Consider the following 26,443-nt stretch of genomic DNA (forward strand, 5'->3'; position numbering starts at 1 on the left):
TGAATTTGAAAATTTTTTTTAACTTTTTAAAAATTTTGTTTAGATTCTATGTGGTTTTTACAAAAACTTAAATTTTTTTTTGTTCAGGTTCTATGTATTTTTAAATATTTCAATTATTTTGAGACCGAGTTATGAGACTGGCTAATTTTTGTATTTTTGGTAGACAGGGTTTCACCATATTGTCCTGGTCTTGAATTCCTGGGCTCAGCGGGTCCACCTGCCTCGGCCTCCCAAAGTGCTGGGATTACAGGCATGAACCGTTGCACCCAGCCTGAGTTTGCAACTCTTGATTTCTCAACCCCTTGCTCAAAGTTTCACAGAGGAAGACCCCAGAGCCCAAGGGAGTCTCACTCTGTCACCCAGGCTAGAGTGCTGTGGTGTGTCTTAGCTCACTGCAACCTCTGCCTACCAGGTTCAAATGATTCTCCTGCCTCAGCCTCGCGAGTAACTGGAATTACAAGTGTGCATCACCACGCCCAGCTAATTTTTGTATTTTTAGTACAGGCAGGGTTGTACCATGTTGGCCAAGCTGTTCTTGAACTCCTGACCTCAGGTGACCCACCCACCTCGGCCTCCCAGAGTGCTGGGATGACAGGCGTCAGCCACTATGCCCTAGCTGAAATAGATCTTGAACTAGATTTTTCAGGAGGGCTACATGAGAGGTGGAGGGACATTCTCAAACGTGCTCCATCTCTGTTGTCTTCTCACAGGAGTGGCATGCTGTGTGGATAATGAATGTCTCTCTCCAGCCCTTCTCAAGCTTTCTGTAGTCACTGGTCCGCTGTGTATTGCTGTGAAGAAGCTCAAGGCTAGCCTGTATCATTTGGGGTCATGGCAGGAACTAGGTGCCACACTCAAACTGCGTAATTGAAGAGGGTTTAAATTGGGAGTTATTTACAAAGGTGTGGGCTGGTGTAGCTACCCGTATGCCCTCGACGTCACCTCTACATGACAATAACCACTTATTGCTAATACCTGAGCCCCTCTCTCATTGCTGCGGGTATTTTCTAGCCGTGCGAGCAAGCTCAGCCAGTTATGCTGAACAAACTAAGAGTGCCAGGAAGTTAATGTCCTGGAAGCATTGCCAGAGGGGAGGGGGCAGATAGATCCCCCAGCTTCCTCGCTCCTCAGTTGGGTTAAGGCTGTGACATACTCATCATCTCCATCCACCCAGGCATGGAGCTCCAGGTGCCCAGGGTGGTGACCTGCTCATGTTTTTTTTGTTGTTTTTTTATTTTTTTGAGACGGAGTCTTGCTCTGTCGCCCAGGCTGGAGTGCAATGGTGCAATCTCAGCTCACCACAACCTCTGCCTCCTGGGTTCAAGTGATTTTCCTTCCTCAGCCTCCGGAGTAGCTGGGATTACAGGCATGCACCCCCACGCCCTGCTAATTTTTGTATTTTTAGTAGTGACAGGGTTTCACCATATTGGCCAGGCTGGCCTCAAACTCCTGTTATATAGTAAGGGAGTTTGATCCACCTGCCTCGGCCTCCCAAAGTGCTAGGATCACAGGCATGAGCCACCGCACCTGGCCTCCACTTTCCTGTCTTATTTCTGCACCCACACCCTTCCATGTTTCCTCTTCCCAAATAAACTACTTGCATTCAAATCTTTGTCTCAGGGTCTGCTTCTGGGGAACTGAACCTAGAGAGGAGAGTTTAAGGAAAGCGGCAAAGGGTAGTGTGGTACTCTGGGGCTGGTGAAAAAGGGAGCCACTGCCTTTCAAGAAAAAGGCAGGAGGCCAGGCACAGTGGCTCATGCCTGTAATCCCAGAACTTTGGGAGGCCAAGGTAGGTGGATCATTTGAGGTCAGGAGTTCAAGACCAGCCTGGCCAACATGGTGAAACCCCGTCTCTACTAAAAATACAAAAATTAGCCGGGCGTGGTGGCACGCACCTGCAATCCCAGCTACTCGGGAGGCTGAGACAGGAAAACCGCTTGAAACAGGGGCGGGGCACGGAGGTTGCAGTGTGCCCAGATCGCTCCACTTCACTTCAGCCTGGCGCGAAACTCCGTCTCAATAAATAAATAAATACATAACCTGTAGCCGGGTGTTCTTTCCCACCGTCCTTACCTCCTCCCAGCTCCTTCCCCTTTCACCTGAGGTAACCACTTTTCTTGTATCTATGCTCATGTCTCCCTTGCGTGAAACTTTTTCCACCGATGCATGTGTCTAAACATGCAACTTTTGGTTTTGCATTACACATTCTAAAAGATGCACCGTTGTATGCGGTTTTCTGCATCTTAGTTTTTTCACTCAACGTTGTTTTTGAGACATTGTTTCTCTTGTTGTCTGGCTGAAACGTTTCCGTTGTTGTATGGCTGTTCATTCCGTTTCACTGCGGTCTAACGTTTCATGGTGTGAATATTCCGGTTTATTTGCCCACTCGTCCGTGGAGGGGCATTTGGGGGTGTTTCCAAAGTTCCTGTTAATCGGAATCGCGCCGGTGTGAACATTCTGCGCAGGTCTCTGGCTGCGCCTGGGCGGGTTTCTTAAAGGCGAATGCCCAGGTGGGGCTCGTCTGTGTTCTCCCTCCCTCGGTGCTCCAGCCTTCCTCGCCGCCTCTCACTCCCAGCTCCCTGGAGTCTCACGCAGAATGTCCTCTCCACCCCCACCCACCCCTGGTGAACTCCTGCAGTTTCTGTAGGCCACGGCTGGCCCCCCTCGAAAGCTCCCTTACTATAAAATTATGTTGTGCACTTCTGCGACGAGCGCCCGTCTATCCGGTGGAACGCACGCCCCTGGAGGCTTGCGACGCCCCCGGGGTCCCCGCTTCCAGCTCGGGCCTGGCGCACCGCAGCGCCCAGGCTGCAGGGGGACGCTTGCAAGTTGCTGGAGGACCCGGGGGTAAGGCAGCTCCCACAGGTGGGTCTGGTTGGGCCGCGCGGGGCCGGCGTTTTCGGGTCGGCTGGCGAGGACGCCGGCTCCAGAATTCCAGGAAATGCGCGACTCGGGCCGGCGGGGCGGGGGCTCCAGTGCAAGGGCGGGGCGGGGGGCAGGCCCCCGGAGCGGAGGGGGGCGGGCAGGAGGCGGGGCCCAGCCCGGTTAAGAAAAGCATGGCAGCCGGGCCACCGGGGGCCCCAGGGAAAGTTGAGTGGCCCACGAGCCTGCAGAGACCCACCGAGCGTCGGCGGAGGGATCAGCACCGGCGCGCACGAGGGAATCATGGCCCAGACACCCGCCTTCGACAAGCCCAAAGTGAGCGCGCGAGGGGGCTCTGGGGCTGGGGGTCCAGTGCCTGGGCGGCCCGAGGGGTTTAGCCGGGCCCAGCCCGGGGAACCCGAACCCCGGAAACGAACGGGGTCTCCTCCAGGCACGTTCTTCCTTCGGCATAGGCCGTGGCTCGCCTGCGGGCTAATCAGGGACAATGGGGCAGAGGAGGTCCAAAACCCGGAGGCCTCCAGGGTCTGCTTCTGCCGCAGACTTGACCCCTCTGGGTCTCAGTTCCGCCGTCTGTTAAGCAGGCATCCTAGCACCTTGAGCGCTGTGTGGGCCTGAGCAGGGGCTTGAGGTCTCTGAAGCTCAGCTGTGCGATCGGGCTGATGTCTACTCCCATCGGCACCTGTGCTGTGCCTAGCACGTACTGAGTGCTCAGTGAGTGGAAGCAACTTTGTACTTCAACACTGTGGTGGTGAGCGCCAAGGAGCCCAGGTTTGTGGATGCGCCCCGGTTGGGGAATAATCGTGAGCCCTGCCAAAAAGGGGAGTGAGGGGAGCAGGGCACCCCCTTCCCCACGCCAGAGGAACAGGGGCTAGGTAGGCCCTGGGTTTGGGGCCCTAGCAGGGTTCACTTGAGGCCAATCCATGGCCACTGGCCCCAGGGGAGAATCCCCTTGTCCTCCGCCCACCAGCTGTGGCGTCTTGGGACTGGTGGGGTCAGAGAGGGTCCAGGCCCCCTTGGCCTGTCTCAGAGTCCAAGGGGAGGGACCCAGGAGTCTGCCAAGCAGGGTGCATCAGCCAGTAGGGTGTGAGTGGGGGATTGGGGGAGGAGTAGTCAGCTGCAATCAACCTCAACTTACCCTTATGAGAAATAGGTGTGAGTGGCCTGGCACAATGACTCATGCCTGTAATCACGGCGCTTTGGGAGTCTGAGGCGGAAGGATCCCTTGAGTCTAGGAGTTCGAGACTAGCCTGGACAACAAGCTAGACCCCATCTTTCCAAAAAAATAAAAAACGTATAAGAGAGGTGAGTTGTGGCGATGCACTCCTGTAGTCCCAGCTACTCAGGCACTTTGGGAGGCTGAGGTGGGAGGATCGCTTGAGCCCAGGAGATCAAGGCTGCAGTGAGCTGTGATGGCGTCACTACACTCCAGCCTGGGAGACAGAGTGTAGACACTGTCTTTAAAAAAGGAAGAAAGGAGAGAGGGAGGGAGGGAGGGAGGGAGGGGAAGGAGGGGAGAGAGGTGTGAATGACGATGGCAGATATCACAAATGTGTCAGAATCCAGTGCGTATGTGTGTGTTAGTGTGAAGGAGGCAGCCTGTGGGAGTGAGAGCCCACCAGCCTTCTGAGGAGGGTGAGGCCTGGCCCCCACTACTGATGCCCCCAGCCCAGGGAGAATGCTCAGCTACACCCTATCTGAAGCTGGGAGCACTGAGGCGCTGTACAAGCCCTCCTGCCCCCACCCCTGCCTCCCTCACATCTTACTGGAGCCAGGGGCCCATCATTAGCGGCTCTCCTTTGCAGTCTTTTTGTTAAATGTTTTGGGCTCCCTCTGCCCTTGGGCTGGGGACCCACCATACCCTGATGTGAATCCTACGGCAGTAGCAAACCTTCTTGATTGCAAGTGTGTTGAGAGCTATGGAGGGAAACAGCAGGCCCCACTTCTAGAACACTTGCCGCAGGCGCCCAGTGGATCCTTGCAGTTCTTCTGTAATAGCCCATCAAGCGACGGGCTCATATTATTATTCCCGTTTTTTGGCGTTGCCTGGTTCTCTACATCTGATTCAAGCTGGCAGGTCGTTTCCCCCATTGGGGCCTCAGTGTTCACACCTGGAGGATGGAACACCAGCTGCTTATGTGAATGTCCTGAGGCCACAAGGTGATGCTTGAGAGTGAAGGTAGAATGTTACCTGCCATGTGTTTGAAGCATGACAAACCTTGTATGACTGTAGGGAGGAACTTACCTGAGCTGGCAGGAGAAGTAGGAAAAACTATGAATCTCAGAGCCACTGTGACCAGAGCCAGCTCCCTGCCCTCTCGTGATGAGATAGAACAGATAGTTCTAATTATTAGCATTATTAGCTGCAGCTTATGGAGTATTGATGGTTCTGTGCCTAGCACCATTCTAAAAACATTATCTGCATTACTTCATTTAACCCAGGCACAGAAAGGTTAACGAGGCCCAAGATCACACAGTGGGAAATGTCCAATCTGAGGTTTGAGTCCAAGGGAGGCTGGCTTTGAAATCCCATGCCCCTAACCGTGTTTCCTGAACTACCGCTGCAGAAGCCTTTGGGGATAGAGGTGCCAGTGTGCCAAGTGCAAACCTCCTGAGACAGGAGCCTTTGCTGTGCCCTTCAGCTTCTCATACCTGCCACCAGCTGAGGCTGGGGACCTGGACAGCTAGAAGAAAGCAGAGCAGGGCAGTGCTTTTCAAACTGCACTCAAATCGCCTGACTTTCCACGTTAACACCGGGTTTCTGCATGGGTCGGGTGGGGCCCGTGATGCTGCACTGCTGACAAGCTCCTGGGAGGTGCTGATGTCACTGATCCAGGATCAGACGTTGCGTAGCAAAGCCCCGGGCACCTGCCTTCTGTTGTGCAGGACCCCTACTGACTCCAGTGCAGACAGCACCAGGCTCAAGGGGCCAAAGACGAGATAGCAAAGAAGATGCAGTGTTCTGCTGGGGGCTTACATCTGGCGGAGAGTCCAGTGGCGGCCGGCTGAGCAGAAGAACTGCAACTACTTGTAAAAGCATGTATTTTATATAGCTTTTTCTTTCTTTCTTTTTTCTTTCTCCCTGAGACGGAATCTTGCTGTCTTCCAGGCTGGAGTGCAGTGGCCTGATCTTGGCTCACTGCAATCTCTGCCTCCCAGGTACAAGCAATTCTCCTGCCTCAGCCTCCTGAGTAGCTGGGATTACAGGCGCCTACCACCCTGCCCAGCTAATTTTTGTATTTTTAGTAGGGATGGGGTCTTAGCATCTTGGCCAGGCTGGTCTTGTACTCCTGACCTCGTGATCCAGCCACCTCAGCTTCCCAAAGTGCTGGGATTGCATGTGTGAGCCACTGCGCCCGGCCATACATAGCATTTCCATTTCACACCTTCCCCTAACCACCTCCACCTAGTAACCTTCATTTAACCCAAAACAAATGGCCTCGGTCCCCTATACCGCTACATGACCAGTGTCCCATGGGAACGGGGTGGGGCTCAGATGTCCTCATAGATAAGGAATGGATCTCCAGGTTGGCTGCTTCTGTATTCCTCTGCTCGGAACACACAGTCAAGTGTGCCTGCCACACAGGGTCATTGTCAGGGGATGCCCAAGTCAGGTTTTTCCTGTCAGGCGCACCTACCATATGCCTACCTGGTTTGACTGAGCACCTGCCGGAGGAAGTAGAAAGGGGGATTGGAGGGGTGGCCCTTATCAGCCTATGTCCACAGGTGGCACCAGGCACTCAGGCATTCTGCATCCTGGAGGCCAGAGCTGATCACATGCCTCTTGTTATAACAATCGTAACTATGACTATCCTTGGCGTAGTCCTGAGTAACAGGTGCCTTCAGTGACTGTGTGTTTGAGCCAGAGTCTCACTCTGTCATCCAAGCTGCAGTGCAGTGGCACGATTTTGGCTCACTGTAAGCTCTGCCTCCCGGGTTAATGCGCTTCTCCTGCCTCAGCCTCCCAGGTAGCTGGAACTACAGGCGTGTGCCATAGAGTCTGCCTCCGTTGCCCAGGCTGGAGTGCAGTGGTGTGATTTCGGCTCTCTACAACCTCTGCCTCCTGAGTTCAAGCGATTCTCCTGCCTCAGCCTCCCACATAGCTGGGACTACAGGTTCATGTCACCATGCCTGGCTAATTTTTATATTTTTGGTAGAGACAGAGTTTCACCATGTTGGCCAGGCTGGTCTTGAGCTCCTGACCTCAAGTGATCTGCCTGCCTTGGCCTTCCAAAGTGCTGGGCTTACAGGTGTGAGCCTCCACACCCAGCCAGGTAACTTTTATCTCAGAATCCTCTGGGTGACGTGACAAGGCATAGGTCTTTATCCCCATTTACAGATGAAGAAACTGAGGCTTAGAGAATAGAGACACTTGACAGGGATACACAAAATCTAAGAGCCTTGAAGCTGTAGACTGGCGAGTGGACTGGTCCCGGTTGGGACAGCAGCTTTCCAACTGTCCCTGTGTGATGCAGAGGAGAATTAGGGCTAAATCAGCAATGTGCCTTTTCTGTCTCATATCTGAATGTCTACTCTGTACGAAGCGCTGTCCTGCTTTGCATACAGGGACTCATTTCATGTTCACATCAGCCCTCTAAGGAAGGTCCCGTCCTATTATTAACTCTACTTATCGATGAGGAAACTGAGACTCAGAGGGGAGGGTACTTGCCAAAGTCACACAGCTGGCAAGCAGCAGAGCTGGACTTGAACTCAGATCTGCCTGCGCTGAAGAAGCTGTTCATTGCTTTGCACATTTGCCAATCCCACTTTGTGCTAAAAACAGGAGGCAGTGTCGGGGGAAGAGTTGGAATCAGGGTGGCAATGTGGGCCAGTGTGTTGGCCCCGGGCTTCAGATGTCCTGGGGTTGAATTTCTGCCTTGCTGCTTAGCAGCTAGGGTGCCTCAGGTAGACAACTCCTGAACCTCAGCTTCCCCCTCTGTAAAATGAGATGACAAAACGAAGATCTTGAGGTTCTCGTGGAAACTGACTGTTTCTTGTACAGTGCCAGGCTGGCACCAGGAGGCCCTCAGGGGTACATTTCCTTCTTGGGGGCTGGTGTAGGGGCTGCAGTGGATTCTGGGAGGCTCCCCCAGCTGCAGAATCTCTCTCATCTTCCTGACACAAAGCTCCCCAGCTGCACTTCTTTGAGCTTGCTGTGGCTTTCGGTTACCAGAACCACCTGTTAAAACAAAAATGTCCCTGGGAAGAGCCTGCCTTACCCATTTTAACTCCCATGGCAGTTGGGGAGGGGAATAAAGGAGACTGGGTTTTGTGGAGGGCTTTGCTTCACAGAAGAGGAAGGGAGGACCAGAAAAAGGAAGTGGTCTGTGGTCACACCAGGAGGCAGGGGAGGCCAGACAGCCTCCCAAACCCGTGTCCAGCCTCAGGGTGGGCTTGGCCTTCCTGAGTGGGTGGGTGGCAGGGGGCTCTGTGATCTTTGAGAGACTTGTCCACCTGCCCAGGTGTCTTGAAGGGGTCGCTATGGTACCCCCTGGGGTGGGGCAAGGTAGTAGGACCACGGTCTGGCTGTGGGTGGTGGAGAGGAGCAGGATGAGGCCCCAGAGTGCGACTGGAATCTATATTTATCCAAGGTAAATATAGACTGGGGGGAGGCCTGCCCTCACCCCTTAGTATTCTCAGGCCCCAGAGCAGTTATGGGGGATAAGCTCTGCACTCCTCAGCGGGGAGCTAGGACAGCAAGGAATTTGAACTTGGACACCAGCTGGGGCCAGGCAGTCTGGGTCTGAGTCCTGATTTCCCACTTTCCAGCTAGAGGAGCTTGAATGAGTCATTTAACTTCACGGTGCCTCCGTTTCCACGCTCTAAGATGAGAATTATACCCACGCCCACCTCTCAAACACCAAGTGCAGGCCTGGCTCAGAGCAAGTGTTTCAGTGATAGCTGCCACTGGTCATCAGCATCGTTATGGTTGGTAATGGTCCTGCTTAGGCTTTCGAGATGGAGTCGCACTCTGTCGCCCAGGCTGGAGTGCAGTGGTGCAATCTTGGCTCACTGCAACCTCTGCCTCAGTCTCCCAAGTAGCTGGGATTACAGGTGTGTGCCACCATGCCTGGCTAATTTTTGTGTTTTTTAGTAGAGACAGGGTTTCACCATGTTGGCCAGGCTGGTCTCAAACTCCTGACCTGAAGTGATCTGTCCACCTTGGCTTCCCAAAGTGCTGGGATTACAGGTGTGAGCCGCTGTACCTGGCTCCTGTTTAGACTTTAGCATGACTGACCCAGTACCTTGCTATGCAGCATGAGGAGGGCATGCTGCCTTTAAGACCTTCAGCTTTAGAGTCAAACAGCTTCCTGGCTATGGTGTGCGTTAGACTCTCTAACTCAGGGCCCTTCCACTCTCTGAGCCTCAGTCTTGTTGCCTGTAAAATGAGTATAAGTGTGCTGGGTCCCTACACGGGATTTTCCCCAGGTAGAAGACACACTTTCACATTACCTTCTGTGAAACCTCTGAGCAGCAGAGCTTTCAGGCCTCAAGTCAGCAGGAGACACTGGGGGGACTGCTCAGACCCTTCCACTGTGTACCTTGGAAGCGCCAGAGTTTAGACGAGGCTGAGCACAGGATTTCCTGGAGGAGGTGGAGCTGAAACAGTTTATCAGCCCAGGGCTGCTTTGTCTCCTGGCCTCACACTAAAAGTCAGCTGAGAGGCCATAGTGGCATAAGACATTGGCCCTGGCACTGCCCAGCTCATCACCAAAAGCAGGGCTGGGGAGGGAAGGGATGTTCGGCTGGCGGTGGGCACCTGTGGCTCATCTGGGTTCTGGCCGTGGTGCTCAGGTTCTGCGGGCTGGCCAGGCAGCCCTGGCTCCTCTGGCCAGTGTGGTTTTCACCAGGTTCCATGGGGCAGGTCAGCCCCGTCCTAGTTGTAGGGAGAGCACCCAGCATTGCTGTCATAGAACAGGAAGATGAGGAAATAACGGTGTGGTCATTGGACACATAGAAAGCACTTTGTGCTGTGCGAGATGCTGTCCTAGGCACTGAGGACACCACATGATGACACAGACAAGGTCTCTCCTCTCAGCAAATGGCTCATGAGGGAGATAGACATGCTACATACATGAACCCCAAGTCAGATGAAAACAAAATGGATCAATGTGTTTGGGGGGCAAACCCAACTGCTGGAGGGCGAGCAGAGCCATCTACCTCCAAGGCAAACCCCGTCAGAAAACTAAATTTTGTTTTTCATAGAGACAAGGTTTCACCATGTTGGCCAGGCTGGTCTTGAAATCCTGCCCTCAACTGATCACCCACCTCCGATTAGACAACTAATCTGACAGAGTTTGCCATGAGGTAGATGGCCCTGCTCGCCCTCCAGCAGTTGGGAATATGGGAACATGAGTCAGATCTGGGAGTATCTGGCCCAGGAGACCAAGACCCGCGTCCTCATGGTAGCTCTGCCACCAATGCAGAGTGACCTTGGGTGAGTGAACCCACTGCGCTGGGCCTCTCTGGCGGGCATCTCTTGAAAGCAGGGACTTGGTGCATTTCCCAGGGCCTCCACAGCGCCTGGCACGTAGTGGGGCTTAGTAAATATTTGTTGGTAACTGAGGATGCTTCCTGTTCACATCAGTGCTGGGAGGATTTCCTGCTGTTCCAACAGATGCTGGGCTGGCTGAGAGTCAGCCTTGCAGAGAGCGGAGGCAGTAGGAGGGGGCGTGAGATTCCCCTCCTGAGAGGTCAGGAGGCCAGGCACCTTCTCAGCCTGAGTGCCAGGGAGGGGGTGTGGCCTGTGGGCAGGGCTTGGGCTTAGAGGGAGAGGGACTTGCGTTCCACCTTAGTTCTACCACCATCAATTTGTGTAACCCTGGACAGGCCACTGAATTTCTCTGGGCTTAGCCTGGCAAGTCCATTTTCCCATCTGTAACATGGGCCAGTATGTCCATTGCCTAGGGATTAAGATTAAATGAGATAAAGCGTCTGAAACTAGTAGGCAGCTGCTTTATCATTATTGCTGTATTATTGATGTCTGAGGCTAGGCCCACGGAGGCAGTACAGTAGAGTGGTTAGGAGCTCAAGAAGCACACCAGGATTCAAATTCTGACTCCATCACTGATTGTTTTGGGGTAATTCTTTGAATTTGTTTCTTCATCAGTAAAATGGGAGTGAAGTCCCTGCCTTGCCGGTTGTAAGAATGAAATAAGATCATGCACGTAGAGGCCGGGCGCGGTGGCTCACACCTGTAATCCCAGCACTTTGGGAGGCCGAGGTGGGTGGATCACAAGGTCAAGAGATCGAGACCATCCTGGTCAACATGGTGAAACCCCGTCTCTACTAAAAATACAAAAAATCAGCTGGGCATGGTGGTGCGTGCCTGTAATCCCAGCTACTGAGGAGGCTGAGGCAGGAGAATTGCCTGAACCCGGGAGGCAGAGGTTGCGGTGAGCCGAGATCACGCCATTGCACTCCAGCCTGGGTAACATGAGTGAAACTCCGTCTCAAAAAAAAAAAAAAAAAAAAAAAAAAAAGATCATGCACGTAGATGGTCTAGCACAGAGGAAATACTCAAAAGTTCGAGGCCACTGCTGATCCTTTTCCCTGAAAGGGGACAGGAAAGCAGGGTCCCCACCTCATTGTCATTGTCACTTGGAATAGGCTGACAGACTTCCCATGGGGTGTTGCAGTTTTCTAGAAAGTTCAGTGGGAGGCCTGCCTGAGCCACCTGCAGAGGTGGCTTCCTGCCTCTGCTCCTCTCCTGAAACCTGCTGGGGCCTCTTCCCAGGCAGCCCTGAGAAGGAATGAGTGCTGTGGGCCCCGGTGGGCAGCTGGCTCTGTCTTCCCCCTCCCTGGAGGAGCTCCTGGCTCCCCGGGCCCCTTGCTCCTGCACCCGGGCACTGTCTGACTCCTGCTCACTGAGCGCCCAATGCTGCCTCAAGTACTTCCTCGTGATACTCAAATCCCAGTCGGCTCTTCCCTCCCATGGTAGCTTGGTAGCCCATCTTCTGTCCTGGCTTCCTGCCATCCTGTCCTCAGCACAGCAGCTGGGAAAGCCTTTTTTAAAGGGGACTCTCCGATGTAACCCACTTGGGTGGAAAACCCTTTGCTTCTGCCTCTGCGATCTCCCTGCCCCCTCTCTGCTTTGCCCTGGCCTCATTTCTCACCACTAACCTCCCTCTGCACTCCCGCCAACTCCTGCCTGCTTCCTGATTCAGACACTGAGCACACGCAGCTCCCTCTGCCTAGAGCCATTCTCCTCCCTTCTTATCCCTGGCGAACTCCTTCTCTAAGTGATCTTTCCCCAGCACACTTTCTAAATTTCCCTGACCTTTCCTGCCCCCGACCCCTGTGTGATTTTTCTTTATCTCATAGCACTTGGTTCTGCTTCTCATCACGGTTTGCAAGGCTGAGTTCAGAAAGGTGTGTTGGCTCATTGTCAAGCAGGCGAAGCTACCTCGTGCTGCAATAACAAACAGCCCCCAGGTGTGAGGGGCCTGCAGCGACCCAGGTCAGCCTCATTCTTGCTCACACTGCTTGTCCCTCCAGGGCCTCCAGTGAGGTTTCTGCACCTTGCGATCACTCAGGGCCCCAGGTAGATGGGAAGATTCTACCCTGCACATTGCCAGTTGTTGTGCCAGAGTAAAGCAGAGATGGGAGGCAGAGCTCTTGAATTGCCATTTAAATACTTTCTCCAGGCTGGGCAAGGCGGCTTAGGTGGCTTATGCCTGTAAGCCTCACACTTTGGGAGGCCTCGGTAGGTGGATCACGAGGTCAGGAGTTGAAAACCAGCCTGGCCAACATGGTGAAACCCTGTCCCTACTAAAACCGCAAAAATTAGCTGGGCATGGTGGCAGGTGCCTGTAATCCCAGCTACTTGGGAGGCTGAGGCACAAGAATCCCTTGAACCTGGGAAGCAGAGGCTGCGGTGAGCTGAGCTTGTGCCACTGCACTCCAGCCTGGGTGACAGAGCCAGACTCCATCTCAAAAAATAATAAATAAATAAATACTTTAGCCAGAAGTAGCCATGCAGACCACCCCCCAGCCCCACCCACAAGAGGACGTGACCACCGCCCCCATTCACTGCCTGACCCTCATGTTCTCAGGGGATCCACGGCCAGGCCTGGTTTTACCTTCTCACTTCCTCCTGCCTTCCCAGTAACCTCATGCAACTCTTCTCACTCAGCCTCAGATCATCCCCACGGACATTTAAACTTGCCCAAGACATTCCCACCTTCAAACAAGCCCCCATTCTCTTGACCCACATGCACATCCTGCCCTTCTAGGCTGCTAGTTCCTTTAGGGGCAAAGTTGTGAAAGAGTAGGCTAAACCATCTTCGTTGTCTTACCTCTGCTTCTTTCTTACCTTATTCCACTGTGGTTTCTACCCTCACTCGGGCCTCTAGAAAGGTTCCCAACCTTGACTACATGTTTTTTTAAAACAGGCTCCCCGGGGCCTGCCACCAAGGATTTTGCTTAACTGACTTCAGATGGGGCTGAGGTCTTGGGAACTGGCTAGAACTTTCTGTGCTCCTAACTTGCAGCCAGGGTTGAGAACCACTCCTCTGAGGTCCACAGTGCCTGGGCCTTTAGCCTGAGGGAAATATTTCTGCTCTTCTGCCCTGTGGCCTCCAACAGGGCCTGACCATGTGAGTTTCCTATGGCTGCGGTAACAAGTTACCACACCCTAGGGGGCTTCAACCAACAGAAACATGTGCCCTGGCAGGTCTAGGAGCCAGAAGTCCAATGTCAAGATGTCATTGGAGCCACATGCCCTCTGAACGCCCTCGGGGTGGGGGGAATCCATTCTTTGCCTCTTTTGACTGTTGGTGGTTCCAGGCATTCCTTGGCTTGTGGCCTCATCGATCCAGTCTCTGCCTCTGAGGTCACGTTGCTGCTTCCTCGTGTGTGTGTGTATCTCTTAAAATTCTCTGCTTCTCGCTTAAAAGGATGCATGTGATTGTATCTAGGGCCCAACCAGATAATTCAGGATAAACTCTTTCTGTCAAAACATTTAATAATCACACTTTGCCATATAAGGTAATTTTTTTTTTTTTTTTTTTTTTTTTTTGAGATGGAGTTTTGCACTTTCACCCAGGCTGGAGTGAAGTTGCACGATCTTGGCTCACTGCAACCTCTGCCCCATGGGTTCAAGCAATTCTCCTGCCTCAGCCTCCCAAGTAGCTGGGATTATAGGTGCCAGCCACCATGCCCAGCTAATTTTTGTATTTTTATTAGAGACAGAGTTTTGCCATGTTAGCCAGACAGGTCTCGAACTCCTGACCTCAGGTGATCCACCTGCCTTGGCCTCCCAAAGTGCTGGGATTACAGGCATGAGCCACTGCACCCGGCCATAAGGTAATATTTTCTTTTTTTGAGAGGGAGTCTTGCTCTGTTGCCCAGATTGGAGTGCAATGGCTAGATCTTGGCTCACAGCAACTTCTGCCTCCCAGGTTCAAATATTCTCCCACCTCAGCCTCTCAAGTTGCTGGGACTACAGCTGCACACCACCATGCCGGGCTGATTTTTGTATTTTTAGTAGACATGGGATTTCACCATGTTGGCCAGGCTGGTATTGAACTCCTGACCTCAAGTGATCCCAAAGTGTTGGGATTATAAGTGTGAGCTACCACACATGACCCATATAAGATAATATTTACAGGTTCTGGGGATTAGGATGAGCATGTAGACAGCTTTGTGGGGCCCACCATTCAGCCTACCGTGTTACCCCTGTGAACCACTGTTCGCCCTTCCGTGACATCTGATGGCCCAGCATTCTGCACGCCACACACCCACCCACCTCACTGGCCGTCCTTCTGCAGGCGTGGCCTCTTCCGTAAAGCCACTAAGTGCTGATGCTGGTCACAGCTTCATCCTAGGCCTTTTCCTTACCTCGGTTGACGTTCTCTCCCTGGGTGAGCTCCTTGAAGCCCACGGCTTCCGTGCTTACCCACCTTGCCAGCTATATTCCCAGCTTGGGCTTCTCGGGACAGCTCTAGACTGTTGCATCCCATTAGCTTCCACCCTTTACCTTTGGATATCTCAAAGGCATCTCCAGTTGGCCGGCTGAGGTGGTTCACACCTGTAATTCCAGCACTTTGGGAGGCTGAGGTGGGAGGCTCACCTGAAGTCAGGAGTTCAAGACCAGCCTGGCCAACATGGTGAAATCCCATCTCTACTAAAATACAAAAACTAGCCGGGCTTTGTGGTGGGTGCCTGTAGTCCCAACTACTCAGGAGGCTGTGGCAGGAGAATCGCTTGAACCTGGGAGGTGGAGGTTGCAATGAGCTGAGCTGGAGCCACTGCACTCCAGCCTGGGCGAGAGAGCAGAACTCCATCTCAACAAAACAAAACAAAAGGCGTCTCCAGTTTCACATAACTAAGACCAAACCAACCCTGCCTTCCTCCCCCACATCCTCCCTCCTGGAGGGAGATCCAGGACTCGGTCTTCTCTTCCAGGGTTCTCTGTCTCCAGCTGCGGGAATCACTGCCCTCCCAAACCAGACCTGCAGTGTGATCCTTGCCATCTTCCATCCACTAGTTCTTCCTCTGTGCACCTCACAACCCTGGTCTGAGCCACTGTGGTCTTTCAAATGACTGCATAGCCTCTAACTGGCCTTATATGAGCCATCCTCTTTCTCTAACCAGCTTCCAACCCTGCAATGCCTTCTCTGTGCTTTCGAGATAAAGCCCGACTTCTTGTGGCCCGCACAGCCCTCCCTGGGTGGTCTTACCCTGCTGCCTCTCCAGTCCCGTGAACCCTCCCTTCTCTGAACCTATATGTAATTCCTTTCATACACCCCATTTTCTCCGGCCACAGGGCCTGGCACATGCTCTTCCCTCTGCTTGGAATTTTCTTCCCACCTCCCTCTGACCCTGGTGGGTTCCTCTCTATCCTCAGCTTTTAGCTCGGGCTCACTGTGGGCCCTCTAGCTGTGTTCACGTCTCTTGTTTGTTACCCTCTGTCATAGGACTGTGTTTGTGCTTCCAAAGCATCTTCTTGGTTTGTGACTGTACATTTTCCCGTGTGACATTTGCTTGACGCCTTTCCCACTTTGGGGCCTGTACAAGCCCTGGGAAAAGGACATGGACCCTTCTGTTTAACTCGACAATCTAGCATCCAGCAGGATCACAGGTCTTCATTGACTTTTATTTTTTATTTTTGAGACAGAGTTTTGCTCTTGTTGCCCAGGCTGGAGTGCAGTGGTGAAATCTCGGCTCACTGCAGCCTCTGCCTCTCGGGTTCAGGTGATTCTCAGCCTCCCGAGTAGCTGGAATTACAGGCATGCACCACCACGCCTGGCTAATTCTTCATATTTTTAGTAGAGATGGGGTTTTGCCATGTTGGCCAGGCTGGTCTCGAACTCCTGGCCTCAGGTGATCCTCCCACCTCGGCCTCCCAAAGTGGTTGCATTACAGGCATGAGCCACCACACCGAGCCTTCATTGACTTTTAGTTGACAGCTATTTAGCATTTGCAATGTGCCAAGAACTACCCGTGCACTAACATGGTTAACCCTCACGAAGCCCAGGAGGAAGGACTATCATTATCCCCATTTAACAGATGAGGATGCTGAGGCACAGGGTCATGGAGGGAGTGAGTGGAGGAGCCAAGATTCCAGCTCTAACTGCATATGCTATACAGTGTGACTCTGGCTCACTGGCTGGGCCCTCTCCATAGCCCTGTGAGGGTTAAGGATAGAAAACAGAGGCTCCGAGAGGTGAGGCGTCTTGCCTGAGGTCACACAGCTGGTTGGCTGTTCCCTGGGCTATAAGCTTCAGTATTCCCAATGCTGAGCATATTTTGAGAACCTGAGAAACATTTGGCTGACTGGGAACTGAACTCATTTTGTCAAGGAATCCAATAACTCAATTGGCCCTGAGCCTGGGGGTAAGGACTGCTCTGTTTCTTGCCAGCTGGATGACCTCGGGAAGAGATCTGATGACTCTGAGATCCTGCTGATAGGACCTCTGGTGTCTCTGTTCCCTGCTCGCCTCCCATGGGCGTGGGCTGGGTTTCCTCTGTAGGAAGCAGCTCATGGATGTGTGCCTACATGCCCCTGGGCCAGCAGTTCCTTGGCCAGGCAGTCCCTGTTCCTGCCTGAGCCAGGGCAGCCAACTTATCCAGCTCTCCATGTTCCCCACCCCAGCATGAGATGTCAGCTGAGAGTTTTCTGGATCTCCCCTGGCTGGGGGAAAAGCTTCCATCATTTGGAACAGGAATTTGGAACAGGAACAGCAAGATCAGCAAAGTCCCTTTCCCCACCATCTCCCACTGCCTGCCGTGCTTCATGATAAACACTCTGGCCGAGCGGCAGGGGCCATTTCCTTTGGGCTATCCATGTCCACCTGCACTGTCCTTTGTAATCCTTACAATTTTTCTTGGATAGGGGAGCATAACATTCCACTGTTTTTTCAGTTGAGGAAACTGAGGCTCAGAGAGGTGAAGTATCTTGTCTGAGGTCACACAGCCAAAGAAGGGGCAGAGCTGGGAGTTCAGCCACATGGGCTACCTCCAAGGACCCTGCTCTTAAACTCTAGAGTACTAGAAAGATCTTGTATTGCCTAATATTGATTCCTGATAAGCTATGTCTGAGTAGCATCTGCTTTTGAAAATGGAGCCTGGGCTGGTCACAGTGGCACATACCTGTAATCCCAGCACTTTGGGAGGTCAGGAGTTTGAGACCAGCCTGGCCAACATGGTGAAACCCCATCTGTACTAAAAATACAAAAATTAACCGGACATGGTGGCACCTGCCTATAGTCCTAGCTCCTCAGGAGGCTGAGGCACAAGAATCACTTGAACCTGGGAGGCAGAGGCTGCAGTGAGCCAAGATTGTGCCGCCGCACTCCAGCCTGGGTGAAAGAGTGAGACTCCATCCGTCTCAAAAAAAAAAAAAAAAAAAAAAGAAAAAATATGCTGTGGCTCTTCCCTAGTTCGGGACATCTGGGGGTCAATCCCTTTTGTTAAAACTGTTTATTTAGTTGGCTGAGAGCAGGAGCTGTGTACGTGACCTGGAGCACAAGCCTTGAACTTGGGCTTGGGTTAGAACTCCACCTCTGCCACTCACCGCTGCAATTAAGAACAGAGATGCTCGGGTGGACTCCTGCTTCTATGACTTGCATGCTGTGTGGCCTTGGATGAGATATCTAACCTCCCTGAACCTCAGTGTCCTCAATCATGAAAGAGATAACAGCTGAACCCATTCCACAGGAGCGGATTAAACAAGATAGTGCAGTACAGAGTTTACCGAAGTGTATGGGGTCAGTGGTCGGCCAGTAAATGGTGGCTAATGGTTATCATGACTAATGTTAACATAAGCTCTGAAAGTTCCTTTGGGAACTCATGGGTATTTGTTCTCTCTCCCTTTCTCTCTCTCTTCCCCCTGCCCCCTTTCAGGTAGAACTGCACGTCCACCTAGATGGAGCCATCAAGCCGGAAACCATCTTATACTATGGCAGGTAAGTCCATAGAGAAGACTGCTCTCTCCCTGGGATTTAGGTGGGGTCCACAGCGACACCCAGAGGCCCCTGGGGAATCCCAGGGTCACTGTTCCTTCCTGTCTCCCTGTGGAAATCAAGTCAGCTCCAGGCCAGAAGTGGGGCTGTGGGGATGCAGGGGCCTCAGCACTGAGCTGGAGACCCGCAGACCAACTCCTGAGCCTTCCAGGCCTCTGACTCCTGTCCTGCTGGTGTTAGGTGAGCCAGGCCTGAGCCTGCTGTCCCTACCCACCCACATACATGCATGAAGGTAGTTCCCAGGGCTGAATCAGTCCCTGTCTTTTTGAGGCAGAGTCTTGCTCTGTCCCCCAGGCTGGAGTGCAGTGGCACAATCTTGGCCCACTACAACTTCTGCTTCCCAGGTTCAAATGATTCTCCTGCCTCAGCCTCCCAAGTAGCTGGGATTACAAGTACATGCCACCACATCCAACTAAATTTTTTTTCTTTCTTTCTTTTTTTTTTTTTTTTTTTTTTTTTTTGTGACAGTTTCGCTCTTTATTGGCAGGCTGCAGTGCAGTGGTGCGATCGTGGCTCACTGCAACCTCTGCTTCCCGGGTTCAAGTGATTCTTCTGTCTCAGCCTCCCGAGTGGCTGGGATTACAGGTGTCCACCACCACAACTGGTCCAATTTTTGTACTTTTAGTAAAGATGGAATTTCACCACGTTGGCCAGGCTGGTCTCGAACTCTTGACCTCAGGTGATCTGCCCATCTCAGCCTCCCAGAGTGCTGGGATTACAGGCGTGAGCTACCACGCTAGGCCTAATTTTTGTATTTTTAGTAGAGACAGGGTTTCACCATGTTGGCCAGGCTGGTCTCCAACTCCTGACCTCAAGCGATCCACCCAGCTTGGCCTCCCAAAGTGCTGGGATTACAGGTGTGAGCCACCGTGCCTGGCCCCTGTCTTTTGACTTGGCTGAGAGCCTGTAGCAGGTGATGTGCCCACAGGAGATGCTAGTACTGTTTGTTGAGCATCTCCTAGAGCTGGGCTGGACTGTACTAGCTCACTGAACCCCTCCACACTTGGAAGAGGAAGATACGCTCTCTGCATTTTACTGAGGAGGGAATGGGATCAGACAAGACAGTTGCCCAAGGTCACACAAGTTAACAGCAGATCAAGATAGAGATAACAGCTGAACCCAAGGCTGTCTGACCCTAGGGCTTTACTACAGCATCCGGGTCGTAACCTGCTAGGAGTCATGGAAAAGTGGTTCCCCCTCTCTGGACCCAAATCTCTGCATTTTCCAAGTGAGAACACACTTCCTGCTTCAGCTCTCAGGGATGCTGGTGGGCCAGAGGGTCGCCCTGTTCCCCAGTGAGGAAGGTTCTTCCCTTCCTATCCAGACCTCAAGGACTCACGGCAGCTCCTCTCTTAGGACCAGCATTTAAGAGCAGGAACTTTGGTCAGGCGCAGTGACTCACGCCTGTAATCCCAACACTTTGGGAGGTCCAGGGGGGTGGATCACCTGAGGTCGGGAGTTCAAGACCAGCCTGACTAACATGGAGAAATCCCATCTCTACTAAAAATAAAAAATTAGCCGGACATGGTGGTGCATGCCTGTAATCCCAGCTACTTGGGAGGCTGAGGCAGGAGAATCACTTAAACCTGGGAGGCGGAGGTTGTAGTGAGCCAAGATCGTGCCATTGCACTCCAGCGGCCTGGGCAATAAGAGCGAAACTCCGTCTCATTAAAAAAAAAGAGCAGGGACCTTGAAGGCCAGTGGATCTGGATTCAAATGTGGACACATTACCGCCTGTCTGTGAACTTGGTTTCTATCAACTGAAGCTAAGAACAGGGCCCTCCCCCAGAGCTGACCTAGGAGACAGGCTCCTCATCCACCTAGCCCTGCCCCTGCAGACCCATGTCTCTCACATATTTGCATGACACTCATTATGTTTGGAGCTGGAAGAACTCAGCCTCTCCCCTATGGTCTTGAAATTCCACTCTGGACCCAAATTTGAACATTTCTGCTCCGTAAGCCAGAATCCCGTTATTCAGAGGCCCCCCCTGGGGGGAGAATGCGGGATCCCTGAGAGGCTGCTGCCCCAGCTCTGGGAGCATATCCACCAACTCCCTGGGAGAGTTCTGGAAAGTCCACTGTTCTCCATCTGTTCGTAATTCCAGGGAACTTCCTCTACCCCAAGAAGCTGCCATTGATTTAATTCATATTTAAGTGCATGGCATAAGCATATTGGCATCTCCTGTGTGCCAAACACTTCTTTAAATGCTTTACCCGGGTTATTAAATCCTCCCAACAACTTGTAAGATAGGGACTTTATTGCTATCAATTTACTGATGAGGAAACTGAGCCATGGTAGGGGAGTAACTTGCTCAGTAAGCACAGGGCAGAGGTTTGAACCCAGATGGTCTCCCCGAGTCCATGACCCTGGCCATTAACCCCTGCCAGTTAGAGGTTTCGGTGAGGTGACACACATGACATGCTTAGTTCAGGCCCATTAATGTGCTCCATAAATGTCACTTAATGATAATATTCTTATTAATTAGAACTTATGTCTCTAAGTGGGGTGAAGCCTCTTGGCTTATCTCTGCCTGGCCTTTGCCCATATCAAGCTACTAACTTGCCACAAGGCCCCTAATGAGGTTGTTCAGTGGGGCATCAAGATAAGATCGATCTGAGGCACTCATTAAGGGGTCACGGAGAGCTCATAGGCTATAGCCAGGGGCTGGGAGTGCTGGGTGGGTCCAAGAGAAAGGGGAAAGGAGTCGCCGGGAGGGGCACTAGTCTCATCATCCGTTTCGCACACCATCTCTGGGCCCTGGAGATGACGCCCGGCAGGTGCCGGCTGGAGCTTGGCCTGAAGTCAGCAGGCAGGGGGACTGGAGAGTTTCTCCCACTCAGATATGGGGAGTGGGCTGAGAATGGAGGGAAGAGGGACCCCCCTGGCCTGTGCCCTGTGAGGCCCAAGTCAGTAGCCCTTTTTCCAGCTCTGGGACTCAGGCCTGCCTCCTTAACTGTTCTCACCCATTGCTGCTGCTTCCAGCTTCTGGGATTCAGCCATCTTCAGGGGCTTCTCTAATCTCGTTCTCAGTCTTGTTTATAACCCTGTCAGCTATTGCTCCAAAGATTCTGAACCTGGCTGCTTTTTCCTCCTGTCACCACCGTTGTCTGGGCCACCGCTGCCCCTCACTGGTGCTGTGGCCTCCTGATGGGTCTCAGCCATCTACTCTGACTTTCCTCTCTGCGGGCCTTGCAGTGCTGTAGCTGGAGCAAGAGTCTGAACCCATGATCTTCCCAGCTCATTCCCCTGCTCGAGACCTCCAGCACCCCCACCTCACTCAGGGTCAAAGCCAAAGTCCACACATGGGCCTTAAAGTTGTACCAAGCCTGCATTGCCTCTCTGAGGATATCTCTCTACTGGATATTTTTCAAACATGCCAGACCTAGTAAACACAGAGAGGGTGGGTAACTTTCCCAAGGTCCCACAGCCTTTAAGTCACAGTGCTGGGATTCAAACCCAGACCATTGGGCTTCAGAGTCTGCTATCTTTCTCATGGCACACAAACAGTTTCATTTCTTCCTCTGTGCACCCTTATAAAGAAAATATTTTTTACTGACAAAGGCACTGAGGGTCTTAGAGGGGAGAGCTCCTGCCGGGTGATGTGGTAAATAGGGCTGGGTGATGGACTTGACCTGCAACCCCTGAGCTCATCCTCCATCCCTGGGCTCCTGAGGGTGGGCTTCTTGTGGCTGCGTTGCCCACAGGAAGAAGGCAGGAAGAAGACCAGACAATGCCCCAGGGCAGCAGCTGTGGCTGACCAGGGAGTAGGAATCATCTAAGAAAAGAGCGTGCGCAGTGGCTCACATCTGTAATCACAGCCCTTTGGGAGGCTGAGGCGGGTGAATCACATGAGGTCAGGAGTTCAAGACCAGCCTGGCCAACCAGCATGGTGAAACCCTGTTGGTTGTTGACAAGAAATTAGCTGGGCGTCGTGGCGGGTATCTGTAATCCCAGCTACTCAAGAGGCTGAGGCAGGAGAATTGCTTGAACCCAGGAGACAGAGGTTGCAGTGAGCCGAGGTCGCGCCACTGTACTCCAGTCTGGGCAGCAAGAGCTACACTCCGCCTCACACACATACAAAAAAACTTGTGGCCTTATGAGGAGCCTTGGCTTCTATGGGCAGCTGGGGACAGCAAGAGGTGCCAGGGCCCTAAGAATAACTCTATCCTGCTTCAACTTTGGGCCCCAGATGGGGCTTTCCAGCTCGGTCTGAGCAGCTTCTGGAGGCTGAGTCCCGTGGGAGACACTGGGAGTCCCCTGTGCTCTCTGTCTCCAGTCGGGCCCCTGCATTCGTGCTCTGGCCTCAGCTCTGGCTTCCCTCCAATTTGTTTCCCACACAGCAGCCAGAGGAGCTTTTAAAAAGGTAAATCATTTCATGCTAGTCCCCTGCTTGAAATCCTACTCTGCCTTCCCAGTGCTTTCAGGCAAAGACCCAGCCCCTTCCTTAGTCCAGCCTGGCCCTGCCCTCCCAGGCGCCTCATCTGCACAAATGCCTGCTCTCTGACAGCCAGCCACCCTTTGCTTCCAATGCCCGCCGCTGCCTGTCTGCAGCCTTTGCATGGACCCCTTCCCTGCCCAGAACCACCCCCCATCCCAAGGCTTCTGCTTAAATGTCACCTCATCAGAGAGGCCTTCCCTGGCTGCTCTGTCTAAACTCCGTGTTGAAAAGGTCTTGATAGATTTAAGGAGTGTTGGAAATCGAAGTTGGAAACAGATGGTCGGTGCTGCCAGGAAAAATCAGCACTGAGACAAAGGATCTTACAGCAATGCAATTTTTACTTCCTGGACTGCAGGAAGGGTACCCTCATTAGCCATTGTGCCACAAGAGTACGATGAACAAAGGAAAACAGACAAATTTATCCCTTACATATTTGGGGTCATCCTTACTGCTGTGTTTGATTTCCGTTGGCTGCAGCCAAACCTTACAATTTAAACTAAAACCTGATTGGCTAATAACTTAAAACTTACTTTTTTTTTTTTTGAGATGGAGTTTCACTCTTATTACTCAGGCTGGAGTGCAATGGCTTGATCTCTAACTCACTGCAATCTCTGCCTCCCGGGTTCAAGCAATTCTCCTGCCTCAGCCTCCTAAGTAGCTGGGATTACGGGCGTGAACCACTATACCCAGCTAATTTTTGTATTTTTAGTATTTTTGTATTTTGTATTTCTCCATGTTGGCCAGGCTGGTCTCGAACTCCTGACCTCAGGTGATCCGCCCTCCTCAGCCTCCCAAAGTGCTGGGATTACAGGCGTGAGCTACTGTGCCTAGCAGGACACTTACTCTTTAACAAGAAAAGAAACTTTGAAAAGGAACTTTTCTACTTCCCACAAAGAGGGAGGCTGGAGGAGAAGAATCAAAGAGGAGAAATAGAAAGCAAAATAATTTGTTCTTGGGGACTGGCTGGTGGTGGGCAAGGGGAGGCGCCCATCTCTGGTGTGGGCAGCTGGGTAGATGGAGGAGCTGTATTTGGAAATGTGGAACCTGGGAGGGGAGCGATCTAGAGGAAGGGGAAAGGTGGCACGAGATGCCCGCCTCCCAGCGGGCAGTCAGACACAGGGGTCCATCTTGGTTACTGCTATCTGCCCAGCACCCAGCATATCACAGGCCCTCAGGGGTAGTGTGTGGGCATAGAGGGTTAAAAGCTGTGGACCTCTGGATCCTAAGCTGAAGACCACCAAAGGAGATGAGTTGGCCTGGCCAAGTGTGTAAAGGCAGAGCCTGACAGAGAGTGGCCAGAGGGAAGAGCCCCCACAGGCAGTCTCTGGAGCTGGAGGGAGACCCTCGGGAGAATCGCACACAGCGGGTGCAGCAGGCCCCAGGCAAATGTGGTCACTGGATTCGGCACTATGGAAGCCAGAGCCCTAGTGTCCTCTCCCTGCCTTCACCCAATAATTCTCAGAGTGATATCCAAAACAGTGTTTGACGACTGGTACAGGCTCTTCAGGGGCCACAGTTACTGGGCAAGGCCTTGCAAGGGTGCCTTTGGGGCAGCTGGCCAGCAGCAGGAGGGGAAGCACTGAGCTCTGACCTCTGAGTGCCAGTGCTGTACTGGGGCACCATTTCCCCCAAGGGTCTCAGAGGGATTGGAGCAGCTAGGGAGCCATGGTGGGCTGACTGGCAGGCTGGTGGGCACCAGGGTGATTCTTTGGTGGTACCCTCTGGGCACTCTTGGGGACTGGGGCTAACAGATGGGGAAGGGAGCACACTCAAGGGGTTTAGAAAACGTTTATGTAGGGAAATATATATATATATATATACACACACACGCACACACATTTTTTTTTTTTTTTTTTTGAGACAGAGTCTTGCTCTGTTGCCCAGGCTGGCGTGCAGTGGTATGATCTTGGCCCACTGCAGCCTTGACTTCCCAGACTCAGGGGATCCTCCTACCTCAGACTCCCCAGGAGCTGGGACTACAGGCATGCGCCACCATGCCTGGTGAATTTTTGCATTTTGAAGGGGTTTTACCGTGTTACGCAGTCTGACCTCGAACTCCTGGGCTTAAGCCATCTGCCTGCCTTGGTTTCCCAAAGTGCTGGGATTACAGGTGTGAGCCACTACGCCCAGCCTCCTATTTTTCTGTTCTTGCTTTGTGGATAATGAGATGCTTGGCCCTCCTGATTTAATCTTCTAATTTTCTTCAATGTTTACTCCTATTTTTCATCCTCTTTTTTTGTTCTACTTTGTGGAGGACTTCTTCACTTTTAGCTTGCAGTTCTTTTATTATATCCTGACGGTTGCTGCCATATCCTCTATTTATTTATTTATTTTCCTTTAAGTTCTGGGTACATGTGCAGACTGCGCAGGTTTGTTACATAGATATACCTCTTTTAAATTTCTGCGAGCTCGCTCTTATGTTCTGAATGTTCCCTTGTTTTACGGATGTGATGTCTTCTCATCTCTTTGAGGATACTCATTTCTTTTTTGTTTTGGTTCTTAGGTTGTTGTCTGTTCTCTGCACTGTTTCCTCGAAGTGTTGTCTATTCTCATTTTGTCCCTCATGTTAGAAGCATTTCTTAATGTCTGGCGTTCTCTGGCTGTCCCTTTTATCTTAAAAAAGGGAAAACTGAGGCTCAGGGTGACTTTGTGAGCTGGAGCAGAGCCGGGATGGGAAGAGGAGGCAGGAGTGTGTGCAGAAGGGAGGAAGCTGGCTGGGCACAGTTGCTCACGCCTGGAATCCCAGCACTTTGGGAGGCCAAGACGGGTGGATCACAAGGTCAGAAGATCAAGATCTCCTGGCCAACACGGTGAAACCCCGTCTCTATTAAAAATACTAAAATTAGCTGGGCTTGGTGGTGTGCACCTGCAGTCCCAGCTACTCAGGGGGCTGAGGCAGGAGAATTGCTTGAACCCAGGAGGCAGAGGTTGCAGTGAGCTAAGATCACACCACTGCACTCCTGCCTGGGGGAAAGAGCGAAACTCCATCTCGAAAAACAGAAGGGAGAAAGCCCCCCTGAGCTCGCACCCTGCTTTCCAGAGCTGGGAGGGGAGGCTGAGGTGCTTGGGGAGAAATGAAGGCTCCAAGCCAGGGGTACTGTTTCCAGCACGCCCTTACTAAGTGCTGCTGTAGTCCAGCCCACTGTGGGGACTGTGGACAGGGAAGGGAGAGAGGTCTGAGCTGGATGGCGGCCCACTGGGCCCTTCCTCTGAGCCTCTGCCAGCCCTCTCCCAGTGCACTGGGCCAGGCAAGCCTCTGATGTGCCAGCCAGATGGAGGGCGGAGGAGGGAAGTCCTGATGCCTGCCTCTTCCCTGGGAATTGTGACGTTGCAGTTACTGTCCCTGATAACCCCAGACTGGGCATAGGACCAGCTGGCTGTGCCAGCTCCTGGGGCTGATGAGGAAATCATGAGGTTGCCTTGTACATCCCTTGTCTCCAAGCATCTGTCCACCAGGGATATAGAGCAGGTGTGTACACAGACGTGCATGTGTGCGTGCACATGCATGCACACACACACACACACACTCAACTTCAACCTATTTATCCCCCTTGAGATTTGCTGACTTGTGCATTGGGGCAGAGGGTGCTGGAAGAATTCTGGTCCTGGTTCTCAGTTTCCCCATCTGGTCAATGGGAAGAGCTGGACTGGGAGATC

At 52.5% G+C, this 26,443-nt stretch overlaps 1 protein-coding gene across 13 annotated transcripts in view; it reads left to right on the plus strand.

Moving 5' to 3' along the window:
• ADA (adenosine deaminase) overlaps positions 1-26,443 on the plus strand; it is a 117,919-nt gene that overhangs the window by 80,247 nt on the left and 11,229 nt on the right. For 7 of the 13 annotated variants that reach the window (XM_032263737.1, XM_032263731.1, XM_032263728.1 and 4 more), the window contains exon 3: positions 18,229-18,290. In XM_032263737.1, the coding sequence (XP_032119628.1) occupies positions 18,229-18,290 (62 nt within the window). Of the gene's footprint in view, positions 1-3,022; positions 3,199-18,228; positions 18,291-26,443 lie in introns of those variants that run through there. The other 6 variants (XM_032263734.1, XM_032263733.1, XM_032263736.1 and 3 more) reach the window with 4 other exon arrangements.

This window comes from Sapajus apella, unplaced genomic scaffold (genome assembly GCF_009761245.1).
Source record: "Sapajus apella isolate SASKATOON/1434 unplaced genomic scaffold, GSC_monkey_1.0 scaffold137, whole genome shotgun sequence".
NCBI lineage: Eukaryota > Metazoa > Chordata > Mammalia > Primates > Cebidae > Sapajus > Sapajus apella.